The sequence below is a fragment of the Notothenia rossii genome, assembly GCF_949606895.1.
Source record: "Notothenia rossii genome assembly, chromosome: 11".
Classification (NCBI taxonomy): Eukaryota; Metazoa; Chordata; class Actinopteri; order Perciformes; family Nototheniidae; genus Notothenia; species Notothenia rossii.
The window spans coordinates 16203821-16225391 of record NC_136910.1 but is presented as its reverse complement, the minus strand read 5'-3'; the positions used below and the strand labels follow the sequence as shown (position 1 = coordinate 16225391).

At 39.8% G+C, this 21571-nt stretch overlaps 2 protein-coding genes across 4 annotated transcripts in view; both read left to right on the top strand.

Annotated features, from left to right (window-relative positions):
* Positions 1 to 17058, top strand: part of ttyh2 (tweety family member 2) — a 55066-nt gene extending 38008 nt beyond the window's left edge. The window contains exons 6-15 of one of the 3 annotated variants that reach the window (XM_079658071.1): positions 3152 to 3224; positions 7370 to 7439; positions 7586 to 7641; positions 10760 to 10852; positions 10958 to 11050; positions 11456 to 11598; positions 12795 to 12980; positions 13068 to 13146; positions 14823 to 14849; positions 15790 to 17058. In XM_079658071.1, coding sequence (XP_079514197.1) covers positions 3152 to 3224; positions 7370 to 7439; positions 7586 to 7641; positions 10760 to 10852; positions 10958 to 11050; positions 11456 to 11598; positions 12795 to 12980; positions 13068 to 13146; positions 14823 to 14849; positions 15790 to 15870 — 901 coding nt within the window. In that variant the 3' untranslated portion in view covers positions 15871 to 17058. Of the gene's footprint in view, positions 1 to 3151; positions 3225 to 7369; positions 7440 to 7585; positions 7642 to 10759; positions 10853 to 10957; positions 11051 to 11455; positions 11599 to 12794; positions 12999 to 13067; positions 13147 to 14822; positions 14850 to 15789 lie in introns of all 3 variants that reach the window. The other 2 variants (XM_079658072.1, XM_079658073.1) reach the window with 2 other exon arrangements.
* Positions 17059 to 17869: 811 nt separating this feature from the next.
* kif19 (kinesin family member 19) overlaps positions 17870 to 21571 on the top strand; it is a 35106-nt gene continuing 31404 nt past the window's right edge. The window contains exons 1-2 of the mRNA XM_079657913.1: positions 17870 to 18395; positions 20619 to 20699. Coding sequence (XP_079514039.1) covers positions 18357 to 18395; positions 20619 to 20699 — 120 coding nt within the window. The 5' untranslated portion in view covers positions 17870 to 18356. The remainder of the gene's footprint in view (positions 18396 to 20618; positions 20700 to 21571) is intronic.

The following is a 21571-nucleotide window of genomic DNA, read 5'->3' as shown; positions in this document are numbered from 1 at the left end:
TTTTTTTTTGTGGATTTTTCTTTCAATTGGAGCACTGCAAACACAATCCATCTACCTCCATTGCATTGGGATTGTGGCAGAAATCTGAGAAACTGACATTGCAAAACCCTATTTCATAACGCAGCTTCCATCAGGTGAACTGAACCTTACAGTGTTGTGATACAAACACAACCTATTCCCCAACCTAATTTTATGGATTGCACAATTCCGTGCGCCTCATGCATTAGAAAATAATCGAGAGAAATAACTAATCTCCCTGGAGGACAGAAATCATTTGAGCTGTCATGAGCAATGACTTACACCGAGAAGAATTGGCATTTAAACAAAAATGCACATGAGTGGGATGTGCTGAAATTATAATGAAAAACAATCACAGCATTGGTAAGCATGGAGAAGAAAAATGTATATCGGCTGCCTGAAGGACGTGGTAATTGTTTTAGCAATAAACAGTTTGATATGGCAGCTGAGTTCAGCAATTGGTATCACACCTGTGCAGTAAAAATATATTCTTCCTCTATAAAAGAGTTTAGTTTATCCAAGAAGGGGATTTTTGTTTGAAACCAGATGAATAAACAAATGAAGGTCAAGAGGAATATTACTCTAGAAAGCTTAACACCAAGGCAACCTTTTCTTACGTTTATATACTACTAATTTGCAACATAATTGATGGTGTATCACAGGGAAGTGTACTCAGACCTTTGGTGTTCTGCATCTTTATGTTTAATGTATAGGAGACATACATTTCTCACTGACATTGCACTCTCATTTCACTCAGTTTTAATACAGATATAATGATTGTTTGTATAGCAATGCATGGAAGAAAATCTACTTGCCACTCTGATTTAATTGAGAGTGACTTGACCTCAGCCATTGAGGGTGTATTTGCTGGCATCATCCGCCCTGTTCCTTGGCCTCTTTGAATTTTCCACTTGATTTGCTTTGCGTCAGGTTTACACCCGATTTCCTTCGAATCAGTGTAGCTCATTGAAACCCCTTTGCCAACCAGAGCAAACATCGTAATAGTTGCTCGGTTTCTGCTGTTGTTGAGGAAGAGATCAGAGCGCATTCCTCCCTTTTGCTTGCTCATCCAATGTCAACGTTTTTTAAAGAAATTCACAGTCTAGTTCTACACCTTGCGACAGCATTACTGTCAAATACTGTAGGCATTGCCTTTTTAAAATCATTTTATGGTAAAGACATTATGTAATTTACAAGAATAAAAGCAGGAATTAGAGAAAATCCATAAATAATGACTGATTGATTGGGTCAGCAACAAATTCCATATAAATGTAAGTGTGTGTAGGTGTTCACAGATGGATGAGCACAACAAAAAGACACATTTAGTAAAATAATGAGGGACAGAAACATTTTTAGGGAACTCAATAACATACTTTCCTTGTAACTACAGTATATGCAGATCCATACACACATTGGTGCGGTAAAAAACATTCAACCACAAAGACAGTTGAGCAACCTTTGCATCTGTTCTACTTCTTGATTTTAAATCAAGTGAAAGATGCCTTGCTCTCTTCCCTTCAATTTCCTTGTTAAGTGTCAGGGCACGGGGGGCTCTGTATCTCAGAGAAGGAGGTTGACAGACTAGAAGAGTGAAAAACTGATAAACTGCCAGGAAGAAGGCAGAGAAAGACAGGGGTGAGGGAAAGTGAAGAAATTGAATACTGAAAAAAGAATGAGTACACAAGTTGTGGCTTGTAAGTGTCAATGATGGGAGTTCAGTATCTTCTCAGCACATTGGGAATTTGATTCTTCCGGGAGAGTGTTGAAATGAACAGGGTCTTGGAATAGCAGGTGACATGCTGTAAAGGGAGTATCTCAAAGTGCCACAGTGTTGAAATCAGCAGGACTTTATTGAATTTTCTAGAGATGATTTCACCCAATTAGCTGATCTATGATAGGACAACTGTTAATCTTTTAATGGCTATTGATCTTCTGCTGTACACACACAGACAGACCCATCACTGCCCCCCTTCATGGGGAGATTTTCCCAAACCCCCCATTCATGTCCCTTATGTCATTTTCTGATATGAGATAATCACGGAGGGAGCCTACTGTAGAAATTGGTACAGGCAACATTCACCCACCCAGGGGGCCGTAATCTAGTGTGGGCCAGCAGAGCGGATATGCACGTTCTTCGGTACATAAAGCCTCATCTATGCAGAAGTATGTTCAGGCTACAGTATCAACCCCCACAGAATATAAACATGACCTCTGACTTCTTCTGTTGATGACAGGACAATGAGATCACCGCTCCTGCCCCTGAGGGCTCACGCTGTTTCCTTTCAATAACAGTAACTGTTATGAAAATAGCTCCATCTGCGTCACTGTACTCCCGCTGTAGGATGCTGATAATTATATTCTGAACTCTGCAAAATTCGACTTGCTTGCTTTAGTTTTGAGTTTTTCCATCTGTATTTATCATAGATGCCGGGTAGATGCATATTACCTCATGTTATTTCTTCTCATGTTTTATGAACATATGAATAGGATGATAGCTGGTTGTGGTGACAAACCCACAAAGAATTTTCAATCAAGTCTTCATTTCCTCAGCTTTATAGCTTTCTAGTTTTTTTTTCCTGGCTTGCTATTTACTGTTTTGGTTCTCATCAGCCTCTCTTAGGTCTTATCAGGGTGAAAAAAAGACTTCTCTAAATGTCCAACAATTACCAGGCAGAAGTTAAAACCTCTCAGGTCAACATTGTGCAGTGCATTTAAAAGCACAAGTAGCTCAAATTGTCCTAGTGGACACAAACCAATTGCAAATCAATGTTAATGTTGCTCCTTTTCTGTGAATAAGCATATGTTTGCTAACAAGTTTAGTCATGATATGTCAGTATTCTTTTTACAAATTGTTTCTTGGGCCACCAGGTGGCCAAAAACAATATTGCAGGTTTAAATGAAAAACCCTTAGTACTCTCCTAATTTTCTAATGATGTATTTTTAGAAAGAAAGGGTGCTCCACCTGTAATCAATAGAACAATCTCACATCAAAGTGGGACAATTAGTGTAAATCATTAACCATTGTGTTTCAATGGTACAATACTTCATTTAGATAAATAGCAAGCTTTACCGAGCTATCATTTCCATGTTCTGAGCTGCACTGTGACCTTGTTGTTGCTTGGTGTCCCTGCAGGATGATGGTGTTTGGAGTGCTGACGCTGGTCCTGAGCTGGACCTCCCTGGGAGCTGACCTGGCCACTGCTGTGGTGAGCTGCTTCACGCTGCTTCGCTTCCTAACCCCTGGCTGACTTGCTTACCCTAATATCAAATTGTGTAAACTGGTCTGCAATCAATTCTCGTCTTGCCTGGCAGTGGTGATGAATTGCTTTAACGCACACTGCACTTGACAAATGTCTTTGAATGTGTAGGGGTAAGGGAAGAGAGATGATGCTGCTCATGTGCTTATGTTCATATACCTGCATGTGTATGGATGTGTTTAAAATATCTGCAGTGTCATTTTTCACATGAATTTTATCATCTCTAAAATAAAACATCTCTCAGATCACATCACAGCAAAGTCTTTCTCACACATCCAAAATAGTGCATGTGTTAGCTCCACAGCTGCTAAACAAGGATCCTAGCTTTCTCAGTAAAATGTGTGTGTGCTAGAAAAAGCCTTTACAGCCTTGCAGTGTCATCCCAAAACGTATTAGTGCTTTCTCACTGCCCAATCTAAAAATTCCTCTGATCTTGGTTCGTCTTTCTGTCCCCTCATACGCTTTTCATCTCTGCTGAGAAATGGCACACTGTTGAAAATAGACCAACAAAAAGAGTCAAATGCCAAACAGTGAATTCAAGTCACCTGAGTACACTGCTTTTAATCATGCTGATTAGGTGAATAATCTCACTGTTCTTCTCTTTTAATGACCTAAAAAAACCGCACAAGTGACCTAGAGGGTTACCGATAAGATGGATATGCGAAAATAGAGAGATGCATTTGAATATGAGATGTATGAGCACTGGTGTTTGTGTCACCTGCCTCAGGCCTTTGTGCTATTTTTCTCAGGTTTTTCGTCAGGTGTGGTGTTTTGACTCGAGACTGTAGAGGATTGTTAACAAGAGATCATTTAAGTTGGAGATCATGAGCATGGAGTAGAAAGCAGCAGCAGGTGTGAGTAGATCATATGCCGTCTATGGAGTGACTATTCTCTGGTTTCCTCCTTCTCTTTCATCTAGAAGTTTAGTGTCTGCTTTACAAGTCTACACTATTATGTGTTCTACATTGGCATGGTAGTAGGTTGAAACCCGGGTGGATACCTGGCGATATCAAAGCTAGAAAAACACAGTTACCATCCCAAACCCCGCAAGAATGTTTTGTTGAATATTCTGGACAATAATTAGCTACATCAAAATCAAACCTACCTACAAATGTTGAGTGTCTGGGCTTTGGGGCCCTTCCTTGAAAGGAGCAAGAAAGCATCCAATAAATGTCTTGGTATTCCGTTCGTTATATTTCAAACTGTTTGTTAACAAGTAATCGTTGCCTGTAGGAGGAAGCAGTGGAGGAAATGTTAGAAATCCTCAGAGGACCATGAATATCTGCAGCCACCTTTCCCAGACCCAAATGTTTGTCAAAGAGAAATGATGTCATAGCTTGACAACAAATGGTAAGGGGGTCGTTCCAAAAATCTTTGGAAATGTTCATCTGGCTTCCATAAATACCCAAACCAAATTTCATATCTGAACAAAGTTTGTTGTATTGTAGCCACTTGATAATTGACAGAAATCGATTTGTGGGTTACAAAATCCTGCCATTTATTGTGGTTATGTAAGCTTTCTGTTCCGCTGTGTTTGTCTGCTGCTGACCCCGACTGCACTGGATGCTTAACGTCCACTGGGCTGTTCTCTGCCTGAGAGCAAACATGGAGGTTGAAAGGGCTTCATAATTGCTGAGGCAGGGATACAAACAGCTGTGTGCAAAGCAATTACATGAACAGTCTGCACGGCTCCTTCACTTTTCAGACATCATGCTTTTGTCACAATTGTGTGTTCGTGTTGTTTGTCTCCTTAATTGGGTGTTCATTTGAGGGGTTCATGCCTGTATCTGGAGTGTGAGTAACCAGGCTTAACGAAGGTTATACTGTGTGTGTGTGTGTGTGTGTGTGTGTGTGTGTGTGTGTGTGTGTGTGTGTGTGTGTGTGTGTGTGTGTGTGTGTGTGTGTGTGTGTGTGTGTGTGTGTGTGTGTGTGTGTGTGTGTGTGTGTGTGTGTGTGTGTGTGTGTGTGTGTGTGTGTGTGTGTGTGTGTGTGTGTGTGTGTGTGTGTGTGTGTGTGTGTGTGTGTGTGTGTGTGTGTACTGCTTTGTGACTCGCATGCATTGCTCTGAATGCGAATGACTCAGTTCTAGTCAAATATACCGTACTGTATATAACACCGTGTAGGGCTGTCATTCCATTCATCATTTACTGTATGAAATGTTGGAAAAAGGCCATGGTAATGTTTTCATAATAGCTTATTTAGGTCAGACTAGAAGTAAAAAAAACCTAGATCTTCCATAAAAATGATATAAGATAAAGAAAAGCAGCATATTTTCACATTTTTTGTATCGTTTATTTGGCAGGGACAATGCACAATAATGAACACTTAAAACATTAAAATGTGTCAAGCGTAACAGTGCCAGACTTAGCTTTGAGCTAATTTCCATTCGCAGTCCCTCACATAAAATATTTGATTGTGTGATGGATTGATTGCTTTATAGATTACTTAAATACCGTATCCATGTTCAAATATTCAGAAATGACAGTTCATTTTCTGCCACTGGAATGATTAGTGATGATAATAGACTGATTCAGCCTTAGAACTGTGTGCGAGGACATAGATCATGGAAGGTTTTGCTTTTATTTTACTGCATTTCCTATTTTTTCAGTAATGGTTTGACTCCAACTCTTGACACCAGTCCTTGATCTGTGGGAGCTTTCAGGAGCTGCAGTCTGTAGCAAACTCTGGACAGGTCATCAGTCTACTGCGGGATCAAATAAATGACGTGCACACCTGCGTGCCACTCTCCACGTGAACCTGCTTTAATGGTTTTGCACTGTACTTGCCAGCAGCATGCCAGCAGCAGTGGACACTTTAAAAGCATTACATATATTAAACACACTATTGCCATCTGAAAAATGTCTGAAAATCAACTTCTTTAAACCTTTCTCAGGTTTTAACTTTTAAAAATGTACTTGCTACTGCTGCCTGTCAGCTGTGCCCCACTTAAAATCCGAACTAGTTTTGTTGCTGCGCTCTAATGATGTCAGACACCCAGCACATCGGGAGCAGCCCAGCACCCCAGTGTGTGGTATTAGTGTTCACACTTTGCGTTTGTCTTCCTGAGTATCTTCCGGTGATGCAACTATTCCTGTTCAGATATGTGCATGTTAGAAAGCGCTTCAAAACTAGATAGACAAAAAAATGATCTATAGCTATTTTGGGTTATCGACTAAGTCTTGTTTTAAACAAAATATGTCTGGATGTTCTCAGTTTTATATCACGTTTAAGTGAATACCTTTTGTGTTTTTTGGACTGACTGACAAAAGAAGACATACAAGCAATCTCTTTGAACTAGATTAGTCTAGAAAGCAATCAGAATAATAGAGAATAACCGGTAGTTGCAGTGCTATCGTCAGATTACCTTATCCTTAACTGACTCCCAATGTGTGTGTCGACATGGGAATCTTCAAATTGTGTATGTGTGTGTTTATGGGTGTGTGGGGCTGTTCAGTTCTCTAGTTAGTACACAGTCAATGAATGCATAATGAATGCACCCCTCCGCAGAACTCTTAATGAAAGACAGTGGGAAGTCAGAACTCTGCCTTCTCAGAGAATCACTGCTTCCCCTTCAGGAATTCTAACTAATTTACTCCTGAATTGCAGAGCTCCTTCGTCTCCCTTGTGTCTTAACAATCCAGCTCGGGTTTGCTAGAGATCTACACTGCATCTCATCTGTGTGCGGCGCTCATTAGCGTCCCCCGCCCCCTCAGAGAAAGTTAAGCTACAGGCAGTGTGTTTGACCTGAGCCCGGGGGACATTCAATATTCAGACAGTGCACAGAGCACCGCGCCTCGGTTTTGTTATTTTGCAAAAGCAGGTTTCTTTTTACCACTGTACTTTGGAGGGAAAAGGGTTGAGAGTGACAGAACTGAGAACATATTCATGTCTAGGTATGTAAAAGTGGATTAAAAGTGCGGTTTCCTTTTGACTCAAAAGTATGTGAAAAAGATGTATGACTTTTCAAAGTGTTAATAAACTGCCAGGTAGAGTATTTGACCTTCTCTTCCTGAATGGTTCTTTATGAATGTATTTAAAAAATGATTCCTTTTCATTTGTTTTCTGCACTTACATGTGTCCTGTCTTCATTCCAGGGCACAAGTGATTTCTGCGTGTCCCCTGACAAGTTCCTCCTGAGCCAGACAAAGGGAGTCATCGGCACTGGTGAGCTTCATTGGGAATCATTTTGTGTTAATGGAGTTGTAATTAAGAGAGCATAAAGCTGTGGCCATGACACCAATGTAGAAGTAGGACATTCGAGTTGAATGTGCATTTAATCTGCTTGATTTGTCTGTTTGTGTTTTCCACAGATATTGTTCATTATTACCTTTACTGCAACCAAACCCTCTCCAACCCCTTCCAGCAGGTAGGAAACAGGATGCTTTGCTTTGACTTGTTTGTACTTGTATATGACTTATTGGGCATTGTTTGTGCTTTACAGGTCATAACACATCTACATGTTGAAGTTAAAACACCTAATTAAGTTGTCATGTCATTGAATTGTACATTATTTATTATTCTACCATTACAAACTGAAACACAGTATGTATTTTACAACACTTAATGTACTAAAATATGTTTTCTTTAGGAAGAAAAGGTTTGGTATCTATATCTGAGCCAGATTTCTATGGGATATATGAACCTGTTTTCATCCTTTCTTTTGAAAAATAAATCAAACTTGGCAATAGATCAGTTTTAACTATATGTTTCCTAATTATTCACAAAGTTACAAATATTTCCAGATTAAAGTGATTTAAAATGTGTAAAGACACATTTATATTTTACTACCTAAAAAGTGATGCTATACATTTTGGTCAGTACTCCACGTAATACTATTAATACTAATGTGTTTCCAATACCCAGCAGGACCTCTTTTAAAACATTCACTTTGGAATAATAATATAACATTTGTGTAAAAGAATATAAATGAACAGTTCAAACTAATCATTTAATAGTTATTTGCAAAATCCTCACTGTCAAGGTCACACAAAACCATTATTAAAATAGGATGTAAATGATTGTATTTCCATTTGGAGCAGGTCCTGACTAATAAAACACAGTCATTTAAATACTTAATTGTCTTGTGTTAGCTAAGTGTTTTAAAACTTTTCACCTGAATGTCAAACACCTTTTGTAATTCACTAAATCAGAGCTGGATGGGGATTTTGTTTCTCCTCTCATGTTCAATCTTTGTCAAACTCTCCCTCTCTATCCAGCGCTGCCTGTCTGATTTACATCCTTACTTCACCTCACAGGTCTGGCTGAACGTTAGAAAATTGCAAATCACCCAACCCTATCTCCCAGGCTGTCACACCATCAATTTTCAATTTCTTCTCTGTAAGCAAACAAGCAACAACATGCCAACATTTAACAAAGCCCCGAAAAACAAAGGCTATACATCCGCATCTCTTCTGAGGCTCTGTGCGGTGACTCTTCCCAGACACAGAGTAGATATTGTGGGTCACATCACTGGCTTCCACCGCTGACATCAGTCAGTGGTTAAGTCCATTTTCTGTGAGCTCTGGTCCAGCGGAGCTCAAATCTTATTATCTGGCTCTTGTAGACATGCCCAGAGGAAAACATGAGTGCAGCAGCAGCGGCCGTCACCCCGCCTGGTAAACAAAGCCAGCGCTCATTCCCTCCGCCACGCAGATACCCAACAGGTGCAAAGTTCGAGCTGCCTGGATTTCACACTGATTGGGAAACACAAACCTTCTCTCTTGTTTTATCAGCCTGAGTCACAGCAGTGCTTCCTGCCCTGCTCTGTGCCCTCGCTCTGGGGCTTTACTCCTGCGTCAACTATCTTTTATATTTATTTTTGTATTATTATTTTTATTGAATTTATTTATTCCAGATATTTTATTAGCGCATGGTGGAAAGGAGCAGGGAGAAGGAACTCTTATTTTAACTGCCCCTCCATACAAAATAAAATACAAAATGAAATAACCATAACAAAATCAAATAAAAGCAATATTCTTTCAGTCATAGATGGTCTGTCCTTCATATTTTCTTATTCACACCCAATCATTGCAGTATCGTAGGAAAATAAGAGAAGCACAAAAACGTAGAAAAAATACTTAGTTCCCACTTGACAGTTAAAGGAAGGATACAAAACAAAAGAACAACACTAAAACATCACATCAACAAGGAAAAGTGCAACCCCGGCCCTCATCTGAGTCCGACTGGAGTAGAAGGGAAAGCGGCTTATTTCCACGGCTCTTTTTATATTCCTATCAACCTCATCTCTCTGCTTTCCTTACTGTCCTCCTCCATCCACTTTCTACGCTACAAAACTCACCAAAGCTTGAAAAAAGAATCTGATCAGGCGGTTAGATAGACTCAAAAGAGAGCACAATGGATAGTCATGCAGATCTGCAGAAAAAGAAAAAAAATTCAGATCAGAGGAAAGCAATTACATTTATGGATGGTTGAGGTAATTGACCACATCCTGTTCAAATTGAACATTGAGCCACAGGCCTTTAAAGGTTCCCAAGCTACTCTTATAAGGTTGGGTGACTGTGAAGATACAAGTTTACTTTGGAGATGTGACAGAATGATTCATTTATGGTAACGCTTGAATGTTAATTTAACAAAAGGTGCTGTCTCTCAGGCAGCTTGTGGTTATCTGCTCACTCTACATCGCACTGAATGTAAGGGGCTTATTTGGCCCCCTGTTGGTGGGAACTTAAACCTACATCACCATAAGTAAAGAAACCAAATACAGAATGTTGTGAACTAGTTTTTAATATGAGTTTAGAGCCCTAAAAAGCTGCCATTTATCTATTCTGCTTTGTCTGTGTGTTGTTTTTGTGCTTATGTTCTTAGTTCACATCCTGTTGTTCATTTATGTCAAGTGAAAGGGTTAGGGGTTTCTTTTACTTATGTATTTTACTGTATGCATTGTTGTTTTGGGATAAAACAACATATTACATTGCATACAAATGTAATCCATTATATTTGCTAATGGCTTTCTTCTAAGGCTGCACAATTAATCCAAATGTTATACACTGAACATTGACTTTAATTGAATGTATTATGTCAACAAATGTCACGTAACTGTATTAGGTTAGTTAAAAGCAATAATATTAAGTTGAAATATTAGGTACAACTTGACATTTGTTGACATAATACATTTAATTAAAGTGATTTTCATTGTACAATTCACAATATGGACTTATGCACTATATCTAAAATATGTGAAAATATTATTCTAAATAAAGTATTGTGTTTAGGTCTCGGCGTAAAAACGGTATTCCTCTGATTCCCTCTAATATTTTGAATCTTATCACAGTTGCAATATCAGTCAAAAATAATTACAACTAAATATGTTTTCCCAAATTGTGCAGCCCTTCTTTATTCCTTATGTTATCACTTTGTGGAAGAAGTTTGCGCGTTCTTTAAGAACCTTTTCAAACTAGGCGTTATGGTGTGTCTATTAAGGTGAATCTTCACATTGCCATGCTCTTCACTCTTCTTGTGTGCAGCCTCTGACCATCTTCCAGAGGTCCCTGACCACCATGCAGATCCAGATCCACGGTCTTCTGCAGTTTGCTGTGCCTCTGTTCCCTACAGCTGAGGTATCACCCACTCAATGATGTATATGCTGCATTACAACAGACTCAAATGATTTTAGGAGTATCATTAGCAGGACTTTTTCACAAGTATTTCTGACCTCTCCACAGAGAGACCTGCTGGGTATTCAGCATGTGCTCAACTCCTCGGAGGCCAGTCTGCACCAGCTGACCGCCCTGCTGGACTGCAGGGGGCTTAACAAGGTGTGTGCACTGCATCCTAATTGGCAACACAACAGCACAACTAGGTCAACAGTGAAATAAAGTGGCCACGCAGGATTGTCAAATCAAACCGAATGTGGAACTAGGAACACAGCGGAGCAAGGCACAGCAGAGAGGATTTCAAAATGTAATGAGAATAGCTTTTTCTAAAATATGTGAGTTTCCTGCTCTGTTACACTTGTACATTGTGGCTCATAACTGCACTGCGGTTTAAATAAGAATGTTGAACATCCCATTGAATCTGCATGACACCAATAAAGCAGACTAGAGGACACACTCCCAGGGCTCTAAGTGCTTTTCCATCCTCGCTTCATTTTGTCTACTGTAAGATTCAAAGCCTGTGCCTCTACCTTTTTGTCTGTTTTATTATTTGTTTGACCTCTTTAGGATTACCTGGATGCGATGGTGGGGGTGTGCTACGACGGGGTGGAGGGTGTACTCTACCTCTGCCTCTTCTCCTCCCTGGCATCCTGTGCCTTCACCGTCATGCTGTGTGCCATTCCCAGGGCATGGAGACAAATAGCCTCCAGGTCAGTTCGTTCTCTGCTTCTCTGCCTCAGTGCCCTCATTTCTTCACCCTGCAGCCATCTTTATGCAGCTTCACATAGTGTATGAGCCAGCCTGAATATAAGTGTGTGTGTGAGTGTATATGTATATCATTGTTTTTTTATTTGTACAATTGTTAAAAATACAAACTGAGGTCTGAAAGCAAGGTGTTGGGCCCCAGGCAATGGTGTACAACAACTTAATAATGTCAAGAAACTATTGATAATCCAACTTCAAAAAGCTAATACTAATGGATTTTGTCCCTGCTGTTATTACTTTTTCAGCAAATTTCGACAACATTTACATTTTTTAGCTACAGGTCCCATGACGCTGTTTTTGGTTGTAAACAAAGTAATATCATTGCCATGGATTTAGTGAGTTGTAAAGGACTGCATACAGGGCTGGAGCTGGGACCCCTTTCATTCTAAAAGTCATACAAGTTTCTCAGGGACATGACAATACAAAAGATATGAGAAATGGTTAATGTTATAAAGGCACAGCTTATTTGTCAGAAATGGGCAAGTGTCCCCACAATACAATCTTTTCAAGTAATAACCCAAAAAGTCTGAATGCCGGGTGTAAAATCACCTGTATCGTCTGCATCCATGGGGCCTGTAGGGGTCAAGGCTTGCTCACATGAACAGCAATTGTTATGCTAGTGAAAATACCTTGATTCAGAATTAAGTAACTTGACACATTTTTAGAACATAATCATTTTAATATTATACTCTGATTTGTAAATATCTATTACCCAATGTAAGTCTAAGGGAAAAGGTATTTTAAAGGTGTTGTAAAGAAGTTAAACATGTTTGTTACCTGGTGCTGTTCCTGGGGGTTTGGTTTTAGGATGTACCATACACACACACAATACAGCTTGAGTCCAGCCTTAGGGCCTGTCATCTTTTACACTTTGGCACATTGGCACCATTAACAGAATGCCAGATAAACGATCAGCTACCTTTGGGTGTACAGACAATTACATTCACTTTGAGACTTGATATACAACATTCAGAATGTTGATATAGCAGCAAACCTCATTCATAAAGATATAATGTAGTAATGGAGCATGACCACAGAATGAAGTCACTCTCCCTCTGTGTGTTTTGTAATCCGAACATCTCTGTGTTTACTTAACCCGACTGACCGAGGTGTAACATGTACCCTCTCTCTTCTCCTTTAGGGAACGAGATTATGACGACATCGATGAGGAGGATCCCTTCAACCCGCGGGCCCGGAGGATAATGGCTCAGAACCCCAACATCACCAACATGCACAGCTTCTGCAGCTACAGCAGCAGCATGGGCAGCCAGACCAGCATCCACCCCCCCGCCCCCACCGTCTCCAACGCACCCATGTCCGAGAACATGTGAGTGCACGACAAAATGTAAACATCAATATGTGTTGTCTGAATATCCCCTAATTCCTCTGAGCCGCTTCTTTTATTCTTTAACAGGAACCAAGCGGCTCTGTTCGGGGGGAATCCACGGTACGAGAACGTTCCTCTGATAGGACGAGGCTCTCCACCCCCCTCGGTGCGTTGGGTCCCAGAGGCCAAGTCCTTCCTATGATGTCACTTTCATCTAAGCTAACACACGTTTAGCCTTTAAAGCACAGGAAATAGTTTTTATAAAGTAACTGCTAATTATTTCATTCATATTTTTACCGGATGACTCGATTCACTCAAATGTTAAGCCATATCTCATAACCTTTCTTTAATTTAATCAATTTCTTTAAAGATTTCTTAAAGCAGTTTCACGTGATACACTTGTACTCGGTGCCTTCTTCTGCCCTTTGTAACTTACTGAGACCGTTTTCTAACAGTGCCAAAGCCAGGCGAGGAGAAGTAATGTGGTTAATATTTAATCATGAAGTGAAAATCCTTTAGCCTCTCTCAGGCCAAATTCCCCAGAGGGAGTGACCCGGACCGTAAATGATAAACTCTATGTTGACACTAAAGATTTTCTTCCTCGGTGAATACATCTGCCCCCCCACCCCCTGCCCCACCCCCCTGCTGAGACGCTTGTCTCCTGTTACTGTACATCGCAGGGATACAAATAGAAACATTCTCGATTAAATAATCATTGGGCACAGCCTCTTGTAGTACAAATGTGTGATGAAATACAGCAGTTAAATGTGTTCTGCAGGTAATCTACTTTAGACCAGTTTTTCCTTTTAATTATTTTTAAAGTGTTATTTAAAGGGGCACTTTTATGCTTGTTGGGGTTTGCACTTTCTTGTAGTGTGTTATATAGGTTTTTGTGCATGTAAATGATCCACAAAGGCTAAAATCCCAAAGTTCCTCCCACCAGAGGAAGGTTTCTCTCCCACACAATCACCCCCTGCTTGAAACGCCTCAATGGGACTCTTTCCTTTACCTCCGGAACATAGTGACATCACTATGTAACATCTGCGCTTCTATTGGCTAGCGCTCCAACACATTGTGCGGAGGAGGCGTGTGGCGCAGTGGATAGAGCCTTGGTGGTGGGATCAGGGGGTCACAGGTTCAGACCCCACTGCAGTCAGCATGTCGATGTAACCCTGGGCAAGACACTTCACCCCAAATTGCTCCTGTGGGGATTGTCCACAGTATTGAGTATGTAAGTCACTTTGGATAAAAGCGTCAAACAAGAAACATGTAATGTAATATAATGTGCGTGATAGGCTAAGGGGCGGGACATAGAGGGTGAAAAGAGTTGCTGCAGCACAGGCAGTATGAGAAAAATTAAACACTTTTTGAACATGGAAGCAGTCACAGTAGAGACACAAAATACAAATATGAACCTGAAAATGTTCCATAATAGGGCCCCTTTAAAGAGACGATTTGATCATAAGGTCAGGGAATATGAACTGCATGTTATTTATTGCCATGTTTAAAGGTTTCAATTAGAAAACGACTTGTGCAATAACACATATTAAGTTTATAGATGAAAGTAGTCATCTTTCTCATTAACCTTCAGCCTATAGTTCCAACATGAGTTAACCAAACAAATGTGATGTACTCTGCTTCCTGACGTCCTTCCTAATGAATGCCAGCAAACTATGTATAATTCAATTCTCCATCATGACCTCCAATGTGCAGCACCATGCAGTAGTCTGCGGCTAACAGCTTCTTTTATATATTTTTTGTTTGTTCGTTTGTCATGTGTATGTTTGTTTGTTTGTATCTTTTCATTTCTATATTTCCTCTTTTTTTTATCAACTTTTGGAGGTATACTCTCAGCCGTATAGAAACAATGTAAGTCTTTTCAACTCTCTCAGGGTTTACTCCCTCATTTTTCCTTTGTTGCATCTCCGTCTTTTACCTCTCCTTCACCTCAAATGACTTTTGGTTCCTGTGCAGTTTTCCTGTTTGGCATGGCTTATTCACTTGTAGCCTAAAGTCTTAATTCAAGAACCTCTCTTTGAATTAGTGATGGTTTGTCTTCCCCTAGCGTTCACAGGGTGGTACTTCAGTTGTGTCCCTGGGTTTCCTCACAGTTAGCCTCCCTGTGCATGCACTTCTATAGCTTGTACTGCCACAAGGTGGTAGTTAGGCACCAGGCATCGTGTATGGGCTATAGTAATGATTTGATCCTGGTATTGACAGATATAAAGTGATATCAGAGAGTAAATTGATGTTTTACAAACTGTACATCATTTTAGTAATAGATTTGAAGAAGATCTATTCCCAGAGTATGTTTTGTTGGTTTGATTTAAAGGAATACTCCGCAGAAAATCCATCTTTTTAGCATGAAATACCCTGTACTTGTAGACTTGAAGGTGGCTCTTTTAAAGTTTTATGGCATGCGTCCTTGTGGAAGATGACATCATGCACTCAGCGTGGACTTACAGCAGTCGTACCACTAAAATCTATATATTCAGTGTGTATATTTACAGATGTATTGGTGTAGTGAGAACACAGCTAGTCTGCATTGCTGGATTTCTTTGAATCTTAATTGAATCCAAGTTGACTACAACTACTAAGCTTTAACCTTAACAGGACCACTTTTCAACCCTACACATGGTGAACAATTGATAATCAATAGAATGATTTTCTGTGGACTCCTTTAAACCCCCATGGCATTTCCCTTCGTCTTAGCCGGAGATTAACCTCAGCCCATAACTGTGTGAAATCTACCATGAGCTCACTGAATCAGCTTGTAACATCCTCCATGTGTTCACTTTTCCCTCCACAGTACTCCCCGAGTATGCGTGCCACCTATCTGTCCATGACCGAGGAACAGATAAGACACTTTGGGAACGACTTCCAAGCATAGACTCCTTTATCTGACGGAGGAAGGAAATGGCATCACACGCTCAACAGACAGAAAGTGTGTGTGGCTTCTCCACGCATCACAGGGGACAGTGTGTAACGTCTCATTGTTCCAGGACTCCAGGCTTTGAAGTCTCAGGACAATGTAACCATCGCGGTACTCTTCTCTGCGCTCATAAACGACTCATCGCACTTGTCCTCCCCAAGGCATATTTTGGGGAACTTGCTAAATATGTCTGACCCTGATGCTGGACTTAACCTGCTCTTAATATGTTATGTTCTTCATCTTTCATCATCTATTAGTAAAGCATTGAGGGAACATGTGTCATTATGTACCAGGTAAAAAAAACAACTAATCATGACTTTGATGAAATGGGGAGAGAAGCAATGTTGAGGATTAACTTCTCATTGCAGTAAAGCAACCTGCTCACAATAAAGAAATACAAAAAAAACTATATTTACACTACAAAACTTAGATTCAGGTCTCCAAAGAGAAAAAAATGTGAACATGACAGCTGATGTATTATTTTCTATGTATCATGCTTGATATTTGTGAAGCACAAACCCAGCACTGGCAGCACACAGCAGGAGGTATGTCGAGATATAATTTATTTACATTTACACACTGACACGTCTGCAATATGAAGCTTTATGTTTCTATATCTTCTGCAGACGAGACTGCCTTGAAAACACGGCTTCTGTACATACGTTGTACAATAACAGAACGTTTTCTCATATCCAATGTGTTTTGTTTTGATTTTGTTCAAACAACGTGCCAACTTTTATATATTTTTGCTAGCTTCGTGTGGCATTGTCACATAGGATCACTATTTTTTTGTACTTTCTAAAGGGCCATTCATTCATGTTCTCTACATACAGTATGTAATCCAGCTAATACAATAACGTTGTAGTTTCTGTCATAACCTTGCTGCTCTAACCATGATAAATAAGAATATTCAGGTAATTCTATTTCATTAATTCCAAACATCACATTTTTTATTTGACTAACCATGATTTTCCGTAGGGATTTAATACATGCAGTTTTGTTTAATATTATTTTGGTAAGTGTCATTTCTTCTAGCATGTTACATTGTACAGGCACTGAGAATGGTGCTTAATTTTATGTTTGACCCCCCCCCCCCCCCAACTACGGGGTCTAACTGTGAGTTGAATAAATCAGTTTTGAGTACAACCTATTGTTTCTTTACTTGTGTTCATGTCCTTTGGGTGCACTTTGCCACAGGAAAGGCTTTAATCGAAACAAAAGGGCCCCTAAATAATTGTGGCTAAATGAAACTGTGGGCACAGGCACAGCAATGTATTTCTGTATACTTCCAGTAGATGTCAGCATAGTCTCGCAAAAAGTGCTACTTAGTAAAAGCTGAATTAACTCCAGTAGAAAAGGCTTTAGTGTTTAACTGCAATGAAGGCTATACAACATTATATAGGTGTGGAATGTTAAACAGCTATAACATGTATTTGTAGTGTCGCGAGAACCATTAGGGTATTTTACATAAATTAGTTGTTAGATGGCAAATTAGAAGTTAAGTCTTGCATTCAAAATCTTTACTGTACAAGTAGCCGAGTAGCATCACAAAAAGGTATACTCTCAATATGCAATATATCTCATTTCAGAAAGAAACATAACTATTGGTTTATATTTTGTTGTTAATTTAAATTCTGGATTATATGTAGGCCTATAATCTAAACCTGTCAAGTAAATAAAGAGTAGTAAAAAAGAAAAGTATAAACATACTAATGAAGATTTAGTATAACATATCAATGAAGTCTAAACTAAAATATCTCAAAATTGTAATTATGCAAAGTATTTGAGTATGTGTCGGCTGCTTAGTTAAATTAAACCACTATTCGTTGGTAAAAGAAAAGAATATTAGAAAATCCAGGTTGTTTATTTTCTAATCGGAAGTCGCACTGTTAAAACAACCGTGCTCCTCGGATCTCCGGGACAACAAGGTGCACGCACGCGCACTCGCTCAGGCGCACGCGCGCACACACACACTTAGCGTAGCGCAAGAGCAGCAGCAGGGCAGCGGGCAGAGAGGAGGACAGACAGGGACTAGCAGGTGGGCAGCTGCCGGTGTTACCCACCTCTACAGCTCTTCTTCTGCCGCCAGATAAATTATTTCCGTCTTTCGTGTTGCTAGCCTGCCGAGAGGAAACACAGAGGACGAGCTGTCGGAGCGAAGTCGCACTTTGAAGGACGTAGACAGAGAAAAAAGAGACACTAGCTTGGACTGATAGTTAAACGAGAGGTTTTAAAGTGAAAACGACGCGACGTGAGCTTGTTAAGCTCGGTAGTAGCTGCTGTCAGAAAGCATTAGCAACTACACCGAGTCCATTAGTTGTTGAGTGATTGTGTCTGCCGAGGGCTGCAGGTGTTTTTCTTTCCAGAGGTGACATGCAGGCAGTGAGGAAAATTGTCCAGTGTCCCGTTTGACTAGTTATCCTTCACTCTGACCGTAAGTGACCATGAAGGACACGGGGGAATCTAAGGAACAACAACTCACGGTGAGTTTAAACTATGTCCTATTAAATCTAACTTCCTAGTAGGCAGGGGTTTTAAATATCCCGAGTTTTAGCTTAACATTTCCATAATTTAGTCTGTATAACAGTTTCCCCTTTACTCAAACTAGCTGTGTTAGTTGTCATACATTTTAAACCATTACCATGTTACACCAAGAAATCTGCTGCAAACTGGCCTATTCAATAGGATTGCCCCATAGCAACTAATGCAATCCAATTGAACTTTTCTGTGTTAAATTCTACTTATATGATGCCTATAATTTGACTTTAACTTTAACTATATATTTATTTGTTGTTCCTTTTTCTTTTCTTTTCACTATATCTGTAAAGTGTCTTTGAGCACCTGTAAAAGCGCTAACAAAATAAATCTATTATTATTATAATGTTCAGTTTTTGTTGAAATTGTATGAAATGTTGTTAAGTATTTCAATAAGAGGTAATGTTTGTTTTACTTACGGAAAACTCCTCTTAACATCATGCAGTCAACACCAACACAACTAAGATTTCATAAAACATACTATATAATCACAACTTGTATTAAATGCAAAGGATATGAACAATTCAAGATTAGAAGCATCCCAAATGTAGACTGTGACAGGTAGCATGTACAGGTGTACCTTAATAAAGTGTATTTTTCAGTTTTCTTGTGGTATTAACTGCAAGATGTTTCTTTCTAAATTCCCCAAATCATCCATTGTTGGTGTTATATTTTATATTTCCGAGCCGTTCACTACCTGCAGTGTGTTCCGCAGCTCGTATCTGAATAATTGAAGTGGCTGTTTCAGTTGCCTGGCCTCTCTCTTGTCCAGCATGTAATACACTTTCTACAGGGTGCTGACAGAGACAGGGCCTTATTATTACCCCTTTGCGTGCCCCATTTTAACCGTCTGTCGGGCACATACATGCCAGCCTCTGGGTACATGAGACTCCTGCTTTGATTGTTAATGTATATTTTCCTCCTTTTACCACCCATTTAAAAGCCTTCATACTCATCTCTGAATGTTTGCATATAGGCAGAAACCATGCAAGGGGAGAAAGTTTAACACCAGTGTGGCCAGGCATTGTGTATTGATCCATACAATTAGTCATTTTGTATTTGCCAGTGTTCATAATTGAAGGTTTAAACGTCCTCTGAGATTACAGGTGTCTTTTAGTGTTGCTGATTGTGAGGAAATGTCATCATTCTAACTTTTTTTTTGATGGACACATTCACATTCCTCACGCTGCGAAGTGATTAGAAGTGGAATGTGAAGTTTAATTGGATAGTCGATCCATTCAGCCACCGGTTTTCTATACCTATTTATCACAATGAAAGTGGCAGTGGCACTGAACTTAAGCTCAGCATGCACTGCTCTAAAGGCAGGGTAGACCTTGGACAGCCGATTCAGTTTCCTGTTTACAATGTTTACATGATTTGTGTCTGTGGGACTGGAAAAACACCATGTGAAAATGAGGACAATATGTTAAATTCACAGGAAAAAATCAACCAACAAAGCTTCGTTCAAGCACAGGAAATGCTAGTGATTTGTCATCTGGTTTAGTGGATGAGAAATTGTACATCATGTGCTTGACATTTTAAAAGATTAGGCGTGCACGTTTTGTTATGCACTTCAAGGAATCTGATCAAAATTCATGAAGATATTTAGACTCTTAGTCACCTCCCCTAATGGAATACAGTGGCTATAACTCTACATGTTTTAAATCCTACATCTCAAATCTCAGACATAGATAATCTCAATGTTATCTTCAAGGGTTATTTCCTAAGACTGGACAAAGCTCCTCAAGGCCACAAAAGACCTTATTCATCAGGTTTTTCACAACTTGTAAACTGAGTTCAATGTCAAAAATAAACAGATTTCCGCCTTGAGAAAACATAGGAAACACATACAGTATATGCTGCAACTGGCAGATACACTAAATATTTTCTCCTGCACCACATTTTCTTTCACTTCAGAAGCCATCCAAGAAGCGCTCTGAACACATGTACATATTCAGGTACAGCTCTAGCTGAATCAATAGACTCCAGGCTAGACTCCTTGTAAATAAGAACTCATTTATTGTAGAAGCCAGGGTTCTTGTTTGCCGTCTATGTTATTCCTACTAGTCAAGGCAGAGTCCAATTGGATGTCTAACCTTTGATTTCAGCAAATTGAATACCTTTGTGTTGATTAAATAGAAAGAGGACTAAGTTATCTCTGTGTGCCGCAGGTTGCCTTGAGGATCCGACCTGTGAGCGATGCTGAGCGGGAGGAAGCGGCTACGACCGTGGCTCACAGAGTGGACGAACAGGTGAGAGGGCCTCCTTTCTGCTGCTGCTGTGTGTGCGGCAGTAACCTGTTCACCCCTGTGTGCATACTGTATGTTAGTGAGTGATGGGGTCAGGGCATGTGCTTGCGTGGGAGAGGGTCAGGTCTCTGTTTCAGAACTCTCTTCTCTCATGAGGCGGCACAGATAAGATATCTGCTGGGACCTTGGTAAAGCCGAAAGCTCCTTTTCAAAACCAACTCATTTGCGCATGACTCACAACTGTAGCACACAGAGTGACCTTTCTAATGATAGAAAGCCTGAAACTCTTTCAAAGCAGACGACTGAGAGCTTCGCCATAGTGAATGCCCCGGGTTTAATTGGACATCAACCACCGCAGAGCTGTGTTACGCTTCTTACATTACAACTGCAACTAATCATCTCTTTTACCATATTATCTCACCATTTTTGTTGCAATGTATGCCCTTTGGGTCTTTAACACACCAACCCTTACACTTGTTTTGTTATTTAAGGCACTGCTGTTGTTTACTACTTGTTCTTGCAACCGCTATCTGCTATTTACTGCAGTCAACACAGCATCGCTAGCTGTAATTCCACCTATATGTAACACATTATAAGCTGATTGAAGGATTATTAGATTACTAAATCCCTATAAAACTATTAAGCGATTACAAAAAAATAATCAGCAACTATTTATTTGAATCCATAAATAATTAAGTAATATGTTGAGCAATCAATTTTAAATCAGCAACATAATCCATATATTAATATCTAATGGACATAATGGACCAGACTGTCTTTCAGCATTCTGTATATTTCAATGGCCTGATATGCTGACATTTTAAAACAGATGATGCTAACAACACTATTCCCATCAGCCTTGTTTAGTTTTCCCC